We start from the raw sequence: 20,485 nt of genomic DNA on the forward strand, positions 1-20,485 counted from the left end.
AGTATAACAATCAGTAGACCAAGAGCTACAGCACAACCGTCACTGAGGGTCCTCAATAACGCGGAAGTCGAGAGTCACTTTTCAGGTGTTTATCATTTAAATATTTACACTTGCGCGCCAGTGTGTCTCCGAGTGTGTCCATAAGTGAGTGTTTGTTGAAGCATTTTGTTCCATGTGGTCAAGGTTATCATTTAGGTTCTTGAGGTCCTCCAGCATATTATACTCGCGTCGAGAGAAGTTACTCGAGGAAACGAGTTACCACGCGGGTAACACAGTAACCACAGCGGAGTCATTATGCTGTAACAATGTTGTGGTTATACAGTTTTGCAGTGTTGTAATACTGCCAGTGTGAAGTTTCTCATGGTGACTCTTTGTTTCCTGTTGGTTAGGTACTCCCTCATACTCCCTTCACCTTACCACTCGCTATTATGTCTCCCCAACTTGTACACTAGTCCAAATAGCCCTGCTCCTGTGCCAAGCAAGTCCATTAGGGGCTCACCATAGCCTGTGCTACTTGGGACTTTTTGTTGCGAGTAGCTGAATCTAAAACAACAATACACTATAGTCTCAGGTGGGGTACTGGATCGAGGCCTCTCTGGCAGTCCGAGAATAAGGAATCTGACCACTCATCTCCTTCTGGCTTGATCTGTTGCCTGGACCTGCTTACCGAGTAAGATTTCCCATCTCTGGATCATGTGGCATTGCATTATGAGAGTTTTTTCTTAATGATTTCGTATAGATTCTCAGTGTTTTCATCAGTTTGCTTTGCACAAATGTAGTTTAACCCTTACACTGCTGCTAGAAACGCTATGCATGTTATAGTGGCTTCGCAAGAAAGTACCACTTAATATGATACTTATAAAAAGGTACAAGTGGTTGTAAAAGTAAGTAAATAAATAAATACACATTTAAAAGTATCACATCAAAACGCACAAGATTAATAATTGCAACAATTCAACTTGGAAAAGTTGCATAAAGCTGTTGCAGTAGTATTAATGCCACTTGTACCACCCCAGGGCACCAAACCATCACTCAGGGGCACAGAAATATATCCCCCATATAAGGCTACATGGACCAACCTACCTGTGAGTCGATGGTCAGGAGCTGAGCCCCTCTTTCGCGGCACATGGCACTAGCCGAGTCTTTAGTGGCCCTGTAGTTGTCGAGGACCATGAAGCAGTTGTCACGCCACCTCTCCCATGGCGCTCCTCCCCCTCCTGCAGGCTGGGAGGGACACCGGTGGGTTGGAGCCCGTGTACATCTGTGGAATGGATGGAGGAGCAAGAGATGATTAATTAATTATGTAATTATACTAGCATTAATAATATAGTGTAATTATACTAGCAATAATAACAGAGCAATAATATATATAATTATACTGTAAATATTAAACATACATAAATGGAAACAAACACACACACACAGTGGTTTCAAAGCGTTATACGACAATGAGTACTGGGAAGACGGGACACCACGAGCATGAGTAGCTCTCATCCTGTAACTACACTTAGGTAATTACACACATAAACATACACACTAGACATAGAGAACGTGAACTTGGTAGTGCCCTTGGACGTGAGTGATCACATATGTGCTGACCTTCAACCAACTACTGCATGTAATACAGGAAGAAAATTGGTCAACAGAGGGGGGGGACTATGAAGGAAAACACTATTGTCTCGAATATATTCACCCTGAAGTCTATACCTTGTTTCTTGGTGTGTATATATGTTCTGCGAGTATACTTTAGTTCAGGACTGAAGTATATACTTGCTGGTTCGTCGGTAAGCTATTGTGGTGGCCTTAATGACCTTTTAAAGATTGACTGGGCTTTAACCTGTGACATCAGGAATTATGGTACAATAACAGTCCTATAAGTCATCAATTATTTTTTCAATCGAAAGTGACAATCAAAGCAAAAATAAAAATTATTTTTCATAACAGTTTTGTAGCTTTTAAAGCGTCGTAAATAAGTCAAAAGTTGCGGAGAAATTGTAATTGCTCTAAAACTTTGTAATAACATAGAAACTTTAAAAATTAAGTTGTGTTTACGTCAATTCTGGAGAGGAATAAGTCAACTAATTTTTTTTCCATTTCAAAACGAATTAAATTATACAATCTGCGATGTTCTCGGTTTAGCGAGCTGAACAAGGAAATGAACTACACGATAAAGTTTGTGAACCAAAATACAGGACACAGCGAACATCAAGTATATAAAGAACAGCTAGGAGCACCAAGACCAAAAACACGTAATTTACCAATTACATATAAACGCAAAGGATTACAAATTAAATCAATTGCCATTTAGAGAGTAAATCCACAAGAAATTAGCCAAGGCGTCGGCATCACACAATTGTATCTCTCCCCATACACTTAAACCAGCTAACATCAGCAGTACCTGCAGGACTGACAACACCAGTTGATTCCCGGGAGACATCTCCAGGACCCCCCTGATGGGGTCAGGACCCCCCTGATGGGGTCAGGACCCCCCTGATGGGGTCAGGACCCCCCTGATGGGGGCCAGGACCCCCCTGATGGGGGCCAGGACCCCCCTGATGGGGCCAGGACCCCCCTGATGGGGCCAGGACCCCCCTGATGGGGCCAGGACCCCCCTGATGGGGTCAGGACCCCTCTGATGGGGACAGGACCCCCCTGATGGGGCCAGGACCCCCCTGATGGGGCCAGGACCCCCCTGATGGGGCCAGGACCCCCCTGATGGGGCCAGGACCCACCTGATGGGGCCAGGACCCACCTGATGGGGCCAGGACCCACCTGATGGGGCCAGGACCCCCCCTGATGGGGCCAGGACCCACCTGATGGGGTCAGGACCCACCTGATGGGGGCCAGGACCCACCCTGATGGGGCCAGGACCCACCAGATGGGGGCCAGGACCCCCCTGATGGGGCCAGGACCCCCCTGATGGGGGCCAAGACCCACCTGATGGGGTCAGGGCTCACCTGATGGAGAGTACCGGCGTCTCAGCGCGGCAGGAGGTACAGGCACTCGGCCTACACCTGGAGAGAGAGGAGATGCCTCCAGGGCACCCTAGCTGCACCACGGGCGGAGAGGTGGTGGTGCTGCTGCTCTCGGTCCCGCCTGCCACCACCCCACTGCCAGACTCGTACCTGTAAGGAGGACAATAGTGACAATAACGGTCAATAACCCTCCAATAACAGACCTTAATAACTCTCCAGAGATTGATAGACCTTAATAACCCTCCAGAGGTTGGTATATAGGACTTAATAACCCTCCAGAGATTGATAGACCTTAATAACCCTCCAGAGATTGATAGACCTTAATAACCCTCCAGAGATTGATAGACCTTAATAACCCTCCAGAGATTGATAGACCTTAATAATCCTCCAGAGATTGATAGACCTTAATAACCCTCCAGAGATTGATAGACCTTAATAACCCTCCAGAGATTGATAGACCTTAATAACCCTCCAGAGATTGATAGACATTAATAACCCTCCAGAGATTGATAGACCTTAATAACCCTCCAGAGATTGATAGACCTTAATAACCCTCCAGAGATTGATAGGCCTTAATAACCCTCCAGAGATTGATAGACCTTAATAACCCTCCAGAGATTGATAGACCTTAATAACCCTCCAGAGATTGATAGACCTTAATAACCCTCCAGAGATTGATAGACCTTAATAACCCTCCAGAGGTTGGTATATAGGCCTTAATAACCATTTAGATGTTGATATATAGGTCTTATATAGGCCTCCAGAACTCAACAAAGGCCTCATATAGGCCCATGCAGCTCCTCTTGGCCTAAACATCGAACCAGTGAACTCGGAACAAGCAGGGAGCCCCAGCAAGCAAGGACGCGAGGACCCCGTATAACATGACGCTCTCAAGGTCGGGTTGATGGCGGACTGCGCCAAAAATTTCTGCGAGTCAAGTTGAAGGTCTGTGGGTGATGGTGGTTGGTAGGGTGGTAGGCGTTCGTGTGATGGTGGTAGGGGGGGGGTTGGGGGGTGGTTGTGGCAGGGGATATTGGTGATTGTAAGGGAGATAGGGTGGGGTTGTTTCCTCTTTGTGTGAAGGTGTTTGTAAAGACGTGTTGAAGGTGGATGGCCTTGGAGGTTATTGTGGTGGTGATTGTGGTTGTGGTTGTGGTGGTGGTGGTGGTGGTGGGGATTGTGGTAGTTGGACCTGGCTTCAGGAGGAGGCGGTGAATTATACATTGACAAAATTGTAGTTATTCAAATTAGCCTCTCTCTCTCTCTCTCTCTCTCTCTCTCTCTCTCTCTCTCTCTCTCTCTCTCTCTCTCTCTCTCTCTCTCTCTCTCTCTCTCTCTCTCAATAGGCTACAAAACAGGAAGATAAGAACGAAGGAGAACGAAGATAAACAAGAAAGAAAAGAGGAGAAGCAGATAGTAAATTATTAAAAAAAAGATATTTACGAAATACATTTTTAAAAGGGGATATAAATGGAATGAGAAAATGAGTTGTAAATTACCTAACAAATGGCTAGTTCAGGGCCATTAGGATGCATGGAGGGGGGAGGGGGGGGGTAGGTAAGAGACTAAGGAAAGAGAAGGGTAGGGGGGGGGGGGGAATGAGCAAACAGTAGGACCTCACCTCAAAAGTGACCCAGGTTCGAGTCTCCTAAGGGTGTATGTGTCTGCCTGTATGTTCACTGCTAGGGGGAAGTATGTAAACTCCTGGTCCATTTTTTAGAGTTTACTTGTAAACTTTGTGTTGGGAGGAGGTTGGCGGAGAGTTCCACGATGTGGCTGCATACTTCAGGGTTGGTCTCACGTAGGTAGTGAAAATTAAGAGCCTTCAACGTAGTTCGAAAGTTATATAGGTAGTTTGATGCTTAACAGGGACCGTCTCCTATTGGTCCATACCCACATAATACACACCCAACATAGCCCAGCTGACCACATACCCACATAATACCCACCCAACATAGCCCAGCTGACCACATACCCACACAATACTAACCCAACATAGCCCAGCTGACCACATACCCACACAATACTAACCCAACATAGCCCAGCTGACCACATACCCACACAATACTCACCCAACATAGCCCAGCTGACCACATACCCACATAATACCCACCCAACATAGCCCAGCTGACCACATACCCACATAATACCCACCCAACATAGCCCAGCTGACCACATACCCACATAATACCCACCCAACATAGCCCAGCTGACCACATACCCACATAATACCCACCCAACATAGCCCAGCTGACCACATACCCACATAATACCCACCCAACATAGCCCAGCTGACCACATACCCACATAATACCCACCCAACATAGCCCAGCTGACCACATACCCACATAATACCCACCCAACATAGCCCAGCTGACTACATACCCACATAATACCCACCCAACATAGCCCAGCTGACCACATACCCACATAATACCCACCCAACATAGCCCAGCTGACCACATACCCACACAATACTCACCCAACATAGCCCAGCTGACCACATACCCACATAATACCCACCCAACATAGCCCAGCTGACCACATACCCACACAATACTCACCCAACATAGCCCAGCTGACCACATACCCACACAATACTCACCCTACATAGCCCAGCTGACCACATACCCACACAATACTCACCCAACATAGCCCAGCTGACCACATACTCACCCTACATAGCCCAGCTGACCACATACCACACGCCCTAGCTCATGGGTCCAGCCTCGAGCATCAACATAGGCCCACTTGTCCTGGTATCGAACCTGGAGATAACCGGCCCAAGGTCCACCTCCACCGCTCAACCGGACACTCTGACCGGAGTCCGGAGCACCCACGGTCTCCCCTGTGGGAAGAGAGCAACAACAGCTCCGTTGATCAGAGGTTCGCGAGAACATGCAAAAGGAAGAAAATGGATTTGGAAATCTAATTTAAACTAACTTGTCATAATTTGATAAACTTTTCCTAGGTTTAAAAAAATTAACTTTATAAAACTTAACCTGATTTTAAAAAAACTTAACCTAACTTAAAAAGAATTAACCTAACTTTGAAAAAACTTATCTCTAAAAAAACTTAACTTATAAACTTAATGAATATTTAAAAATCAAACTTATTAGACAAACAAACAAACATTTCACACTCACAACAAAACAGCACAAATAAAAACCTAAAATTTCGCTAAAACAAACAAACACAAAAAATATTTGTAAATCCTCAGAACAAAAATATTCAAACTTTGGCAACAAGAAAAGTTTTGAACAAAAAAAATTTGAAATTCAAAGAACAAAAAAAAAATCCTGAAATAAAGTAAATTTATCATTTTAAAACATTTACAAAAAAATCAGCTTAGCAAACAAGTACATAAAAACAAATACAACAAAGACATGAGATTAAATATTTCGTAAATGTCACATTAAAACAAAAAACAAATAAAGTAAGCAACTCTATTCTCTAAACATGTATAATAAACAAAGAAACTTTCAAACTTCTTGAAACAAAGACACAAAATCTCACAGATTCTCCCGAAAGCAACTTACAAAGACAAACAAATACTGGAAAAATAAGCAAAAACAGCGAGGATTTACCGGGCTCGGACGAGGACCACAAAAAAAAACGAATGTTTATGTTTTTTCAAGGACAGAGCGTTGCCCCCCCCAAGGGCGTTGTCCGTGTACATGACCGTGCAAGGACACACACACGCGCGCGCACGCACACACACACACACTCACACACACACTCACACACACACTTTACTTTCTATGATAAAGTAACAAGGATAAGGCAGGACAGAGAAGGCTGGGCAGACTGCATATTTCTTGACTGCCAAAAGGCCTTTGATACAGTACCGCACATGAGACTGCTATACAAACTTGAGAGGCAGGCAGGAGTAAGCGGAAAGGCCCTAGTATGGGTGAAGAACTACCTAACAGGAAGGAGCCAGAGGGTAATGGTAAGGGGCGAGAAGTCGGACTGGCGAACAGTAACAAGTGGAGTACCTCAAGGATCGGTGCTGGGACCAATCCTCTTTCTAATTTACGTAAATGATATGTTTACAGGAGTGGAATCATACATGTCAATGTTTGCGGATGACGCAAAATTAATGAGAAGAGTTGTGACAGATGAGGATTGTAGGATCCTCCAAGAGGACTTAAACAGGTTGCAGAGATGGTCAGGGAAATGGCTACTGGAGTTTAACACCAGTAAATGTAAAGTTATGGAAATGGGATCAGGTGATAGGAGACCAAAGGGACAGTACACAATGAAGGGGAACAGCCTACCTGTGACGACGCGTGAAAGAGACCTGGAGGTGGACGTAACACCTAATCTAACTCCTGAGGCACATATAAATAGGATAACGACAGCAGCGTACTCTACACTGGCAAAAGTTAGAACATCATTCAGAAACCTAAATGAGGAGGCTTTTAGGGCGCTTTACACCGCCTACGTGAGACCCGTCTTAGAGTCTCCGTGGTGTAGTGGTAAGACACTCGCCTGGCGTTCCGCGAGCGCTATGTCATGGGTTCGTATCCTGGCCGGGGAGGATTTACTGGGCGCAATTCCTTAACTGTAGCCTCTGTTTAACGCAACAGTAAAATGTGTATTTGGATGAAAAAACGATTCTTCGCGGCAGGGGATCGTATTCCAGGGACCATAGGATTAAGGACTTGCCCGAAACGCTACGCGTACTAGTGGCTGTACAAGAATGTATGTATGTAGTATGCCGCGCCATCATGGAGTCCCCATCTGAAGAAACACATAAGGAAACTGGAAAACGTTCAGAAGTTAGCAGCGAGGCTTGTCCCAGAGTTACGAGGGATGGGGTATATTTTAGTATTATAGTATTTTATCAAGTCACCTCATTCTTTGGGGCACACGTGAGAAACACAAATGCGAACAAGCCTGAACGGTCCCCAGGCATAGATGCAACCGAAAACTCACACCCCAGAAGTGTGAGTTTTTTGTGTTGTTCACGTGTGGCCCAAAGAATGAGGTGACTTGATAAAATACTATAATACTAAAATATACCCCATCCCTCGTAACTCTGGGACAAGCCTCGCTGCTAACTTCTGAACGTTTTCCAGTTTCCTTATGTGTTTCTTCAGATGGGGACTCCATGATGGCGCGGCATACTACATACATACATTCTTGTACAGCCACTAGTACGCGTAGCGTTTCGGGCAAGTCCTTAATCCTATGGTCCCTGGAATACGATCCCCTGCCGCGAAGAATCGTTTTTTCATCCAAATACACATTTTACTGTTGCGTTAAACAGAGGCTACAGTTAAGGAATTGCGCCCAGTAAATCCTCCCCGGCCAGGATACGAACCCATGACACAGCGCTCGCGGAACGCCAGGCGAGTGTCTTACCACTACACCACGGAGACTCTAAGACGGGTCTCACGTAGGCAGTGTAAAGCGCCCTAAATGCCTCCTTACTTAGGTTTCTGAATGATGTTCTAACTTTTGCCAGTGTAGAGTACGCTGCTGTCGTTATCCTATTTATATGTGCCTCAGGAGTTAGATTAGGTGTTACGTCCACCCCCAGGTCTCTTTCACGCGTCGTCACAGGTAGGCTGTTCCCCTTCATTGTGTACTGTCCCTTTGGTCTCCTATCACCTGATCCCATTTCCATAGCTTTACATTTACTGGTCTTAAACTCCAGTAGCCATTTCCCTGACCATCTCTGCAGCCTGTTTAAGTCCTCTTGGAGGATCCTACAATCCTCATCTGTCACAATCCTTCTCATTAATTTTGCGTCAATCGCAAAATATGAGGCGAAGGAGCTGGGATATGAGGACAAGGAGCTGGGATATGTGGACAAGGAGCTGGGATATGAGGACAAGGAGCTGGGATATGAGGACAAGGAGCTGGGATATGAGGACAAGGAGCTGGGATATGAGGACAAGCAGCTGGGATATGAGGCCAAGCAACTGGGATATGAGGACAGACCGAGGGCTGAGCTACGAGAACGACGTATCTCATAGGCCGTTCAGAGACACCTCAGAGCCACGAGTCAACGTAAAAAAATAAACGCTTTACCGAACCACATGGGCCATCAGGGGATCGAACTTGCCTCCCCATATGGATGTAGACTTCACATCCACCAAACCACATCCGGAACATCACCCGGTGAGCCTCGGGGTAACCGCAGCCTCACCCAGGGTCAAAGTTGAGCCCTTGACCTTCCTGTTGGGGTAGGGAAGGAGGGAGAGAGGGAGAGGGGAACAATTATATTCACCTCACTAATGGGTAGTCACGTTTATGGGGGGGTGGGGGAGAGAATGGGGGAAGGGGGGGGAAATAGGGAAGGGGTCGTGGGGCTGAGTGGGGGGGTGGAAGTAGGAGATATATTAATAATAATAATTATGTTTATTAAGGTATGTATACAAACAGAGTTACAAACATAATGTTGTGTATAGTATGCCTAGAGGCCTTAATACGCACAGCGCTTGTGGCAGAAATAGGGAGGAGCAGGAGGGAGATAGGGAGGAGCAAGAGGTAGGGCAAGAAAGAAGGGAATGAGAGAAAAATATAATAAGCAGCCAAGAGAGAGAAGACGGGACTGAGGACTCACCGGTGTGCTGACAGTGATTTGTGGGAGGAACCCTTCTCTGTCCTTGAGTATGGAGGGACGGGGAGAGGGAGGGACGGGAAGAACAGGGAGAGGGACAGGGAGAGGGACGAGAAGGATAGGGAGAGAGAGGGAGGCAAGATAAGTTCATGAACAAAAACTGAAGTATGTTAACATTTTAGGTCAGTCTTCCCTTAAAAGTTTCGAGTGTCTCAGAGATTTTATTTTTATTTTTGCTATAGACTATCATGTAATACTTTTTAAGGTGGTGTAAGTTTAGCCAGACCTCGTGAGAGAGAGAGAGAGAGAGAGAGAGAGAGAGAGAGAGAGAGAGAGAGAGAGAGAGAGAGAGAGAGAGAGAGAGAGAGAGAGAGAGAGAGAGAGAGACAGACAGACAGACAGACAGACAGAGAGAGAGAGAGAGATAATTACCTACTACGACAACCCTATTAACTCTACGGACTTTGATTACAAGCCTTAACCCAAACACCAAACACCGAACCCACCCATCCCCCCTAACCCCCACAACCACTTTGTTGAGTACCTGACTACATCACGTGACGAGGACGTCACATCCTCACAGATTAGTCAAGGCTGCATGACCGAGGGTGAACGTCCACGGGAGAATCACATGATTGTCAAATTTCCGGATGTGTAAATATCCCCCCACCGCTACTCTAACACCAGCGTTAGTCAACCATACGATCCGTAGGGTAAATAAGCAAAATTAACATAGAATGAAATAATGGATCTATTTGTTTATGGAAATTCGGGAAAATTTAACATAGTTACCCCTTTACTGGCTTGAAAATTCCTCATTTTCTATGACATTATGAATAATAGCGTCCTTTATGGGATATTTATTCTGATAGGATCCGTACTTACACAGCATTGAAATCACCAAACTCAATTATTTCCATTGTCGACTAACGAATGACCTTGTGTACTTTGAGGTGCTTCCGGGGCTTAGTGTCCCCGCGGCCCGGTCGTCGACCAGGCCTCCTGGTTGCTGGACTGATCAACCAGGCTGTTGGACGCGGTTAGTCAACTCACAACAGTTGACTAACTCATGGACCCCCAATTAGCGAGTAGAGTAGATATGATATGATCTCTGGGTCCAAGAGCTAAAGCTTAACCATTTACTTAAATAAAGTACACACACACACACCCGTGGGGCCTCGCGGCTGAGTGGACAGCGCTTTTGGGTCATAGTCCTATGGGCCCGGGTTCAATTCCCGGCTCAGGAAGAAACAAATAGGTAACATTTTTTTGACCCTGATGCATCTGTTCACCTAGCAGCAAATAGGTACCTGGAAGTTGACAGGCTGCTTCCTGGGAATGTGTGTACTCACCTAGTTGTACTCACCTAGTTGTGTTTGCGGGGGTTGAGCTCTGGCTCTTTGGTCCCGCCTCTCAACCGTCAATCAACAGGTGTACAGGTTCCTGAGCCTATCGGGCTCTATCATATCTACACTTGAAACTGTGTATGGAGTCAGCCTCCACCACATCACTTCCTAATGCATTCCATTTGTCAACCACTCTGACACTAAAAACGTTCTTTCTAATATCTATAATATGCCCAAGATTACCATCCGAGTGCCGGCAGAGAAGTGATTCAAATAGCTTCGGCTATCACTTCCTTTTGTTCGGTCATGATGGTCAAGCGGATTTAGGCATCCTGTACATACCAGTTGCGTTGCTCTTGGCAGTATGGGTTCGAGTCACTTCTGGGGTGTGAGTTTTCAGTTGCATATAGTCCTGGGGACCATTCAGGCTTGTTATGTTTCAGTATAACACTGGTACATTAGTATTAGGATAGGCCGCAGGGCAGTTTGTTAGCCATTACCAGTATCAATATATGATACTGGAGATCTGTGGAGGTGCAGCTGCACCCTGCGTGACGGGAGATGTCTCCCGTGCTCTGAGAGGGTTGTTGTTATAGATTCAGCCACTCAGAACAGGTTCCAAGTAGCACGGGCTATGGTGAGCCCGTAACTTACCTGGCACAAGAGCGGTGCAAAAGTGAGAGGGTGTGAGACCCCCCTTTTAAATCTGTCCAGCTGACGGAGTTGCCGGAGGTCGTGAGAGAAAAGTTGCCGACGATCTCCAGATCATTTATTCTTTATATCCATTTCTGTATCATTATTACTTGTATATGTGATCATGTAGCTAATGTTAGTATCACATATTTTACTAATGTGTTTAATTGCGCCTCCATATTATCTCTATGAGCATATACGAGGGATATAATAGCCCCACCTAGTGAACAGTGAGTTTTATATAGAAATTTCTTAGTGGCTGGTGGATGGTAGAGCAACACGGACCTTCATGAAAGCGAACCCTAGGCTGGCGGTCCTGTGTCAACGCGGTACGAGTAGCAAAACTTTGACAACAGGCAACATAGTGCATACCCACTGAACTGCACTGCTGGGGTGCAGAAATATTAACCCAGCTGGTGACCTTGTTATAGTCAGAGAAAAGCAGGTGCGAAAGGAATTCCTGCAACCTTTTGTAATAGCAGGCAAGGCTCAGAGGAAGTGTTTGTTTAAGGTAAGCCTGAGTCTTCCTCCACTCTTCTGTGGGTCAAGGCCGGAACTGATGATAGCAGGTTCCCCATGGTTGACTGAAGAGCTCCCAGGATGAATCAGTGGCACCCCGGTGGTGGGAGCGAAGACCTGCGGTGGTGGGCATTACGTGGTCCTCTCCTGTGGGACCAAGTGACTCTGGTGAGTCATGTGAGTCAGAGAGACTGAGTACTCTGTCTCCTGAGCCCCTAGCAGAGCCCCAGCTCACCCCCCCCCCTCATAGCAATTGTTGATAGAATAGGTTCTATTGTTGATAAAATAAGTTATATTGTTGATAGCATAAGTTCTATTGTTGATAGAATAGGTTCTATTGTTGATAACATAAGTTCTATTGTTGATAGAATAAGTTCTATTGTTAATATAATTACTTGAATGAATGGCAGGATAAGGTATTTGAATGATATCAGATCTATTGGGGAATAGAAATAGGTGAAATATAGAAATAGAAGATATAGCAACAGAAGAGAGAGAGTGTGTGAGAGAGCAACAGAGAGAGAGAGAGATATTAGAGGAGGCCAAGCTTAAGTCAGATCAAGTTTGTTTAGAAGGTTGGAGCGTTTTACTATGCACTGAGAGACAGCAGCAACATAGCCAGAACAGGTATGTTGGATATGTTGTGTATGAGAGACGATTAGACAAGACATCGTCTGTGAAGAGGAGAGGCAGGGAAGATTATTTTTGTAAACTAGTCTATAAATAGGATGACCAATATACCTGTTTACCCAAAACCAACGTATATATTACAACCATTTCCATCAATGATCACCACGCAACAAATTATATAATATTTAACATTCTCCTCCACCGTATATGTCTATGGCTTCACAACGGGTCGCTCTGTTACAGAGTACAAAGTATATACACCTTTCTTCCGCGCGACGTCCGTCAAGAGATGACCTCAGTTGCGACACTGTACATTGCAGCTGCCTTTGGCCTGTTTCAACTCCTTGGTCTCATGGTACGGCTGTATATAACCAGGATTGCTATCTTAGTTGTGTCTTTTTTCTTGTAGTGAAGTCAATGGCTATAGTCCTTAATAGGGTATATATATATATATATATATATATATATATATATATATATATATATATATATATATATATATATATATATATATATATATATATATATATGTATATATATGTATATATATATATATATATATATATATATATATATATATGTATATATATATATATATATATATATATATATATATATATATATATATATATATATATATATATATATATGTGGAACCCATCCTCCGAATTGACAGTACGTTTTAATTCTAAGTGTAATAAATACATTTCCTGACTATCGCACATAGTACATAATTGCTCCTATGGGGCTGCTTCATTTACCTCTTCGTCTTCTGTTAAGCCACTCAGAATTTTAGGAAGAAGTTTTAAATATGAAATTTTTTCCAGTTTTATTAAACCATAGAAATTTTATATAAAACTTTAAAATATCCTGAGTTACTTTACAATTTATTGAAATATTTTAGTTTTGTTTTATAAAACAATAATATCAATATAGCTATAGGTTAAGTAGTAATTGTAATTAAGAAGCAATAAAATGCTTATCTTCAAAATCTAAGACGGTTAGGTGAGGTCGTGGTTTTCTATTCAGCTTTTCAGGTAAACTCCAATATTCACAATTGACAGTACGATTTAATACTAAGTATAAATAAGTACAATTCCTAGCATCCATACATAGTACATAATTGCACTTATGGGGCTGTTATACTTACCTCCCCAATTTTGGAGGACGGGCTGATATATAGAGAGTTTAATAGCCACTTATCATCAGGAGTCAGTGAACTATACAGAAGTTACCTGCTTTATGTTTTCTCGTTTTGGCCTTGATGCCCATTTTAATATGTGCTCGACAGCAACAGTTGCAAAACTCATTATGAAAAACTAGTACGCTCACATCTCGTGTATGCGAAATCCATCCTCAAATTATTGGCCAAAGTTTTATTAATTCAGCTCCATGCTCGTGAATAGGAAACAATTTACAGATGATTCACAATACATACTCAGGTTATGTCGTCTTTAAGGCCAGCCTCAAAGACGAATTAAAAATGTTAACCGACTGTCTATTCAAAATCAGTTTTTTTATATTAGATTTTGTTATATATATATATATATTATATATATATATATATATATATATATATATATATATATATATATATATATATATATATATATATATATATGTATATATATATATATATATATATATATATATATATATATATATATATGAGAAAGGGGCATTTAGAGATGATGATAAATGAAATGTCATCAGGACTTCAGGTTCGTGACTTCCTCTATTTCTGTTGTAATTGACCTTCTTCGCAGTTGTTATCCCTAACTCTCTCTCTCTCTCTCTCTCTCTCTCTCTCTCTCTCTCTCTCTCTCTCTCTCTCTCTCTCTCTCTCTCTCTCTCTCTCTCTCTCTCTCTCTCTCTCTCTCTCTCTCTCTCTCTACGAAACGATGACATCATAGTGGCGTCAGACCGGAACTGACGTCATAACTGGTGAAGACCTGGACCGACACTCCTGATGTCCCTGGCGCCTTCTTACATCCAAGAATATCAGTGACATCGGGAGAGAGAATAACTTCATATTATGACATCGCAAGAGGTTGTGTGTCAGGTCGGGAGTTGAAGATGGTTGATGGGATGGGGAGGATGGAGAGGGAGGGAGGGAACGTGAGGGAGATAAGAGGGTGAGGATGGATTCCCCATTTGACCTTTGACGTATTAGGTAAGCATGCAACCCGTCTCCCTCTCCCAGCCATCGTCAGCCATCCCCTCCCAGCCATACTCAGCTCCTCCCTCTCCCAGACATCCTGCTGGAGGATAGAGGAGACTGAGACACAAACAAAATTTCACAGACACACTTTTTGGGGGAAAAATTTGTGGTGGCGGAGGATCTAGATACCCGAAAATATGGCCGTTATTCAGCTACTGTTATGAAATAATTTTTACAATTACAAAGCAAAATAAATAACACTTACAATAGTGGTTATTCGCTTATAAAGTAAACAGGACAATTGTACAGACAAGCATAAATAATCTGACAGCTAATTTCAGTCTTCACTTCAACACCAAACAAAGAGTTGTCAATTAATCTACGGGCTCACCATAGCCCGTGCTACTTGGAACTTTTTGTTCAAAGTAGCGAATCTATAACAACAACAACAACGAAGTTTCGTCTTTGTATATCCTAAATATAACACAGAGAACAACCTGCGATGGAAAACGTTATTGAAAACAAGGTGTGATAGAGAAGAAGAAAGAAATTACAATTATTACTTAACCTATCAAGTTGATAGGTTAAGTAATAATTGTAAATAAGAAGCAATAAGATGCTTATCTTAACATACTAAGAAGGTTAGGTGAGGTCGGTGTTTTCTATGAAGCTTTTCAACGTAAACTAAAATTTTCACAATCAATTAGTATGTCACATATGCACTTATTAAATAAGCCAATATTGACTATAAGCAAGTGCGAGAATGGGTTGAACGAAAAATATATGTAATAGAAAACGAGCTGTTGCTCAAATCGCGTTTTTTTAAACGAATAAAAACCCAATTTACGGAGAAAACGTATCGTGGAGGTGGAGACTCGGCTAAAATCCAAACCTTGGATAAGGGACCGTTGGCAGGAGCAGGAGTCATGTAAGCATCACATGGCGTTCTGCACCGCTTGGAGTATTACATAGAGGGGCGAATGACTAAAGTATTCACAATGCAAATCAGGCTCCGAAGGTGGTGGGAGCTCACTTCCTCACCCCCCCCCCCCCCCACCCCCTACTCCCCAAGGATGACCATTCACAAAACGATCACAATTCCTTGAAGGTCAGCAGTCGTTGTAGTTAAATAATGTTTTGAACAGAAACTAAAGTAAACAAATGTAATATAATGTCATAGATAAATAATGTTTCCAAGAACAGTATGATGGTGTTTAGGATGTTGTTAAAGATTCGCTACCTGGAACAGAGTTCCAAGTAGCACGGGCTATGGTGAGCCCGTAGTGCCTTAGGTGTTTAGGAAGTTAAGTGTTAAATATATACAAATTTACTGCACACTTAGAGCAATCTTCTTCATGACTAACATTATCTCATGACCAAATTATAATCCTCCACAAGGAACAGATACACGACACCTTTGCACAATGTCAAGTTCGCTGGTGCCAAAGGCTCTCCGTTGGGGATAGCACCTTTTTTGCAACACAACTAGATATCTAAACGAGCACCAATTTACACTAATATTTTTCACAAATTGCACCTTAACAGCAGGTAAAGAGAGAGAGAACTACCAACCCAAGTTAATGTCCTCAGACTGACACGGTTCTTGAGGAACTTAATAATATATACAAAAGATCTTTCACCCCTCCGTAGCACAGTTGGCTTCGTTCTTGACCAGCTAACACCAAATTACACTCTGCCACCTTCGAGAACGCGACGAAAAATACAGTATGCTGCCCCAGCTATCATGGAAGCCATAGGAGATTGGCCAGTTGTAATTGACCTATATTTACCCATTAGCGAGGTTCTTCACCTCATCCTTGGCTGTATATCCGGCAGCACAGAAACTTGTAACTACCACTCTAACACCTTAACTACACCACCCTCCCTGTGTTCCAAACTATGACCTTACTGTATTAATCACGGGCCTAATAGTTGGAGTGTCTTGTATGTTTTGCAAAGGGTTGGTTAGTCAGTGCAAGTTTGGTGAGGACGTGGTTTGGTTGGTTAGTTCGCTGAGGTGAAAACACGTGATTGGAGGATAATTATTTGTTTGGTGAGTAAATGCTTGCATAGATAGCCCTTTGTGAGTAAATGCTTGCATTGTTAGTGTTTGGTGAGTGAATGCTTGCATAGATAGTTCTTGGTGAGTAAATGCTTGCATAGATAGTGCTTGGTGAGTAAATGCTTGCATAGATAGTGTTTGGTGAGTAACTGTTTGCATAGATAGTTCTTGGTGAGTGAATGCTTGCATAGATAGTTCTTGGTGAGTAACTGTTTGCATAGATAGTTCTTGGTGAGTGAATGCTTGCATAGATAGTTCTTGGTGAGTAAATGCTTGCATAGATAGTTCTTGGTGAGTAACTGTTTGCATAGATAGTTCTTGGTGAGTAAATGCTTGCATAGATAGTTCTTGGTGAGTAAATGCTTGCATAGATAGTTCTTGGTGAGTAAATGCTTGCATAGATAGTTCTTGGTGAGTAAATGCTTGCATAGATAGTTCTTGGTGAGTAAATGCTTGCATAGATAGTTCTTGGTGAGTAAATGCTTGCATAGATAGTTCTTGGTGAGTAAATGCTTGCATAGATAGTTCTTGGTGAGTAAATGCTTGCATAGATAGTTCTTGGTGAGTAAATGCTTGCATAGATAGTTCTTGGTGAGTAAATGCTTGCATAGATAGCGCTTTGTGAGTAAATGCTTGCGCAGACGATGAGTCACAATGACGTGGGTGAAGATATGATGACCAGACTCACACCAGAAGATAAAGAGACGACCAAGACGTTTCGGTCCGTTCACAATCGACTTCATAATGGTCCAGACGGACCGAAACGTCGTCGTCCGTTCCTCTTCGAGTAAATGATTGCCTAGTTAGCTAGTGTTTGCTAGTTAATTATATGATTGATATTAGTTCAACAATTACCTTCTTAATGAGTATAGACAATTGCTTGTTGAGTATTATAAAAGCAGTTTATTCGCCACTTTTAATAGTTGAGTAATTATTTCTCTGATTACTTCTTGAGGTTCTACTGAGTATTTTCAGAGTAAAAATTTTGTAAATAAATTCTTGAAAAACGTGTTTTTTTTTATAGTGAGTTCGTAGCACAGTGTAAGTGCTTGATAAGTGTGTTGAGTGGTTGTTGGGTTAGTGTTTTATTCAGCAATTGCTTGAGCGCTAATTTGCTGGAAAGGAAGGGAAGAGATCAGGGGGAAAGCGCCAAGCCATTAGACTATATAGCACTGGGAAAGGGTCGGGATAAGGATTTGAGATGGAACGGGGGGAAGGAATGGTGCCCCAACCACTTGGTGGACGGTCGGGGATTGAACGCCGACCTGCATGAAGCGAGACCGTCGCTCTACCGTCCACCCCAAGTTCTTATTGCTGATTAAATATTCTCTAAATAAGCACTTGGATTACAGAGGACTTTCCAAGTGCTTGCAAGATAGCCGTTGAGTAAGCTCTTAGTGCTTGTAGGTGATTGATTGTTGATTAAGTGCATGGTGGTAAGTGTAAGCTGAATACACAGAGTGCATAATGAGTGCTTCCTGGATAAGTGCGTACTTCGTGTGTGTGTGGGGGGGGGGTGTACTCACCTAGTTGTGTTTGCGGGGGTTGAGCTCTGGCTCTTTGGTCCCGCCTCTCAACCGTCAATCAACAAGTGTACAGATTCCTGAATCTATTGGGCTCTATCATATCTACACTTGAAACTGTGTATGGAGTCAGCCTCCACCACTTCACTTCCTAATGCATTCCATTTGTCAACCACTCTGACACTAAAAAAGTTCTTTCTAATATCTCTGTGGCTCATTTGGGCACTCAGTTTCCACCTGTGTCCCCTAGTGCGTGTGCCCCTTGTGTTAAATAGACTGTCTTTATCAACCCTGTGTGTGTGTGTGTGTGTGTGTGTGTGTGTGTGTGTGTGTGTGTGTGTGTGTGTGTGTGTGTGTGTGTGTGTGTGCGTGTGTGTATGTGTGTGTGTGTGTAAGGCGAGTATAAGACTATACTTATACCTAATAAGCAGTGTTGATCAAGCGCTTCTACCTAAGCCCCGTCAACAGGATCCAGCCACAGCAAAAACAAAAAAAAAAGAAAAGACTGTCGGAAATTGCACCAACAATCCCATGGAACAAATGAGACTCTGAACCTGTTCACCTCCCGGCCTGGAAACCCCACCAAACAATAGAGCATCGATCCTGAGAGAATCAGAAACGACTTTAAAAAACTAGTTAGCACAACAGATTAAAAACTTGAAGGTGCTCAAGCGCGTACCAGGATGTTTTGTGTTGAAGGCCCATTAGACTCTAGAGGGTTGTTAAGGACTATTAACCTCTGGAGGGTTGTTAAGGTCTATCAACCTCTGGAGGGTTGTTAAGGCCTATCAACCTCTGGAGGGTTGTTAAGGACTATTAACCTCTGGAGGGTTGTTAAGGTCTCTCAACCTCTGGAGGGTTGTTAAGGCCTATCAACCTCTGGAGGGTTGTTAAGACCTATTAACCTCTGGAGGGTTATTAAGACCTATCAACCTCTGGAGGGTTATTAAGGCCTATCAACCTCTGGAGGGTTATTAAGACCTATCAACCTCTGGAGGGTTATTAAGGCCTATCAACCTCTGGAGGGTTATTAAGACCTATCAACCTCTGGAGGGTTACTAAGGCCTATCAACCTCTGGAGGGTTATTAAGACCTATCAACCCCTGGAGGGTGGTAAAGACCACCACAACTGTTTACACCAGCAAGTATACTTTAGTGCTGAAGAAGGAGCTAAAAGTATACTTTCAGTATAGAATAAAAGTATACCTCAGTACACACACCGGAAATTAAAAATAATACGTCTGTCGTTGTTCATCACATTATCAAAAAAAGAAATGTTCGGATAACACGACACAAGAAATGTTCGGATAACACGATACAAGAAATGTTCGGATAACACGACATAAGAAATGTTCGGATAACACGATATAAGAAATGTTCGGATAACACGACACAAGAAATGTTCGGATAACACGATACAAGAAATGTTCGGATAACACGACATAAGAAATGTTCGGATAACACAATATTAGAAATGTTCGGATAACACAATATTAGAAATGTTCGGATAACACAATATTAGAAATGTTCGGATAACACGATATAAGGAATGTTCGGATAACACGATATAAGAAATAATGTTCGCATAACACGATCGAAACACGCTGTTTGTCTGTAAGGAAAGTATCTACCTGGTAGATAGAGTATCTCCAGGTTGTTCTTGAGGAAGGTGCAGAGGGGATTAAATGTAGAATTTATAGTTTGTAGATGAGAATTTTTTTACCCGAGGTATAGTAAATATTGAAGTTCTGCTTCACGACAATGTATGGTAGTATTATGGTAGGAGAGATGTATCATGGTAGGCATGGTAGGAGAGATGCCTCATGGTAGGAGAGATATTTTTGGTATTCATCATCATGACCTTTATTGTAATAAAGCATTTCTAACTATATGATAACTATCATCGGATTAATAGAGGAATCGTTTTCTGTCACAACAATGCAGTTAATGGGGAACCAAGGTAGTTTGACAGTGTTTTCACTCGTCTCAACATCCTGAGTGC

At 42.9% G+C, this 20,485-nt stretch overlaps 1 protein-coding gene across 1 annotated transcript in view; it reads right to left on the reverse strand.

The window, feature by feature from the left end:
* The window catches only part of LOC123765380 (uncharacterized), a 111,085-nt gene that overhangs the window by 34,538 nt on the left and 56,062 nt on the right, over positions 1-20,485 (reverse strand). The window contains exons 4-6 of the mRNA XM_069338401.1: positions 5,652-5,823; positions 2,958-3,125; positions 1,084-1,261 (exon numbers count right to left, since the gene is read on the reverse strand). Of these exons, the coding sequence (XP_069194502.1) occupies positions 1,084-1,261; positions 2,958-3,125; positions 5,652-5,823 (518 nt within the window). The remainder of the gene's footprint in view (positions 1-1,083; positions 1,262-2,957; positions 3,126-5,651; positions 5,824-20,485) is intronic.

This window comes from Procambarus clarkii, chromosome 5 (genome assembly GCF_040958095.1).
Source record: "Procambarus clarkii isolate CNS0578487 chromosome 5, FALCON_Pclarkii_2.0, whole genome shotgun sequence".
Taxonomy (NCBI): domain Eukaryota; kingdom Metazoa; phylum Arthropoda; class Malacostraca; order Decapoda; family Cambaridae; genus Procambarus; species Procambarus clarkii.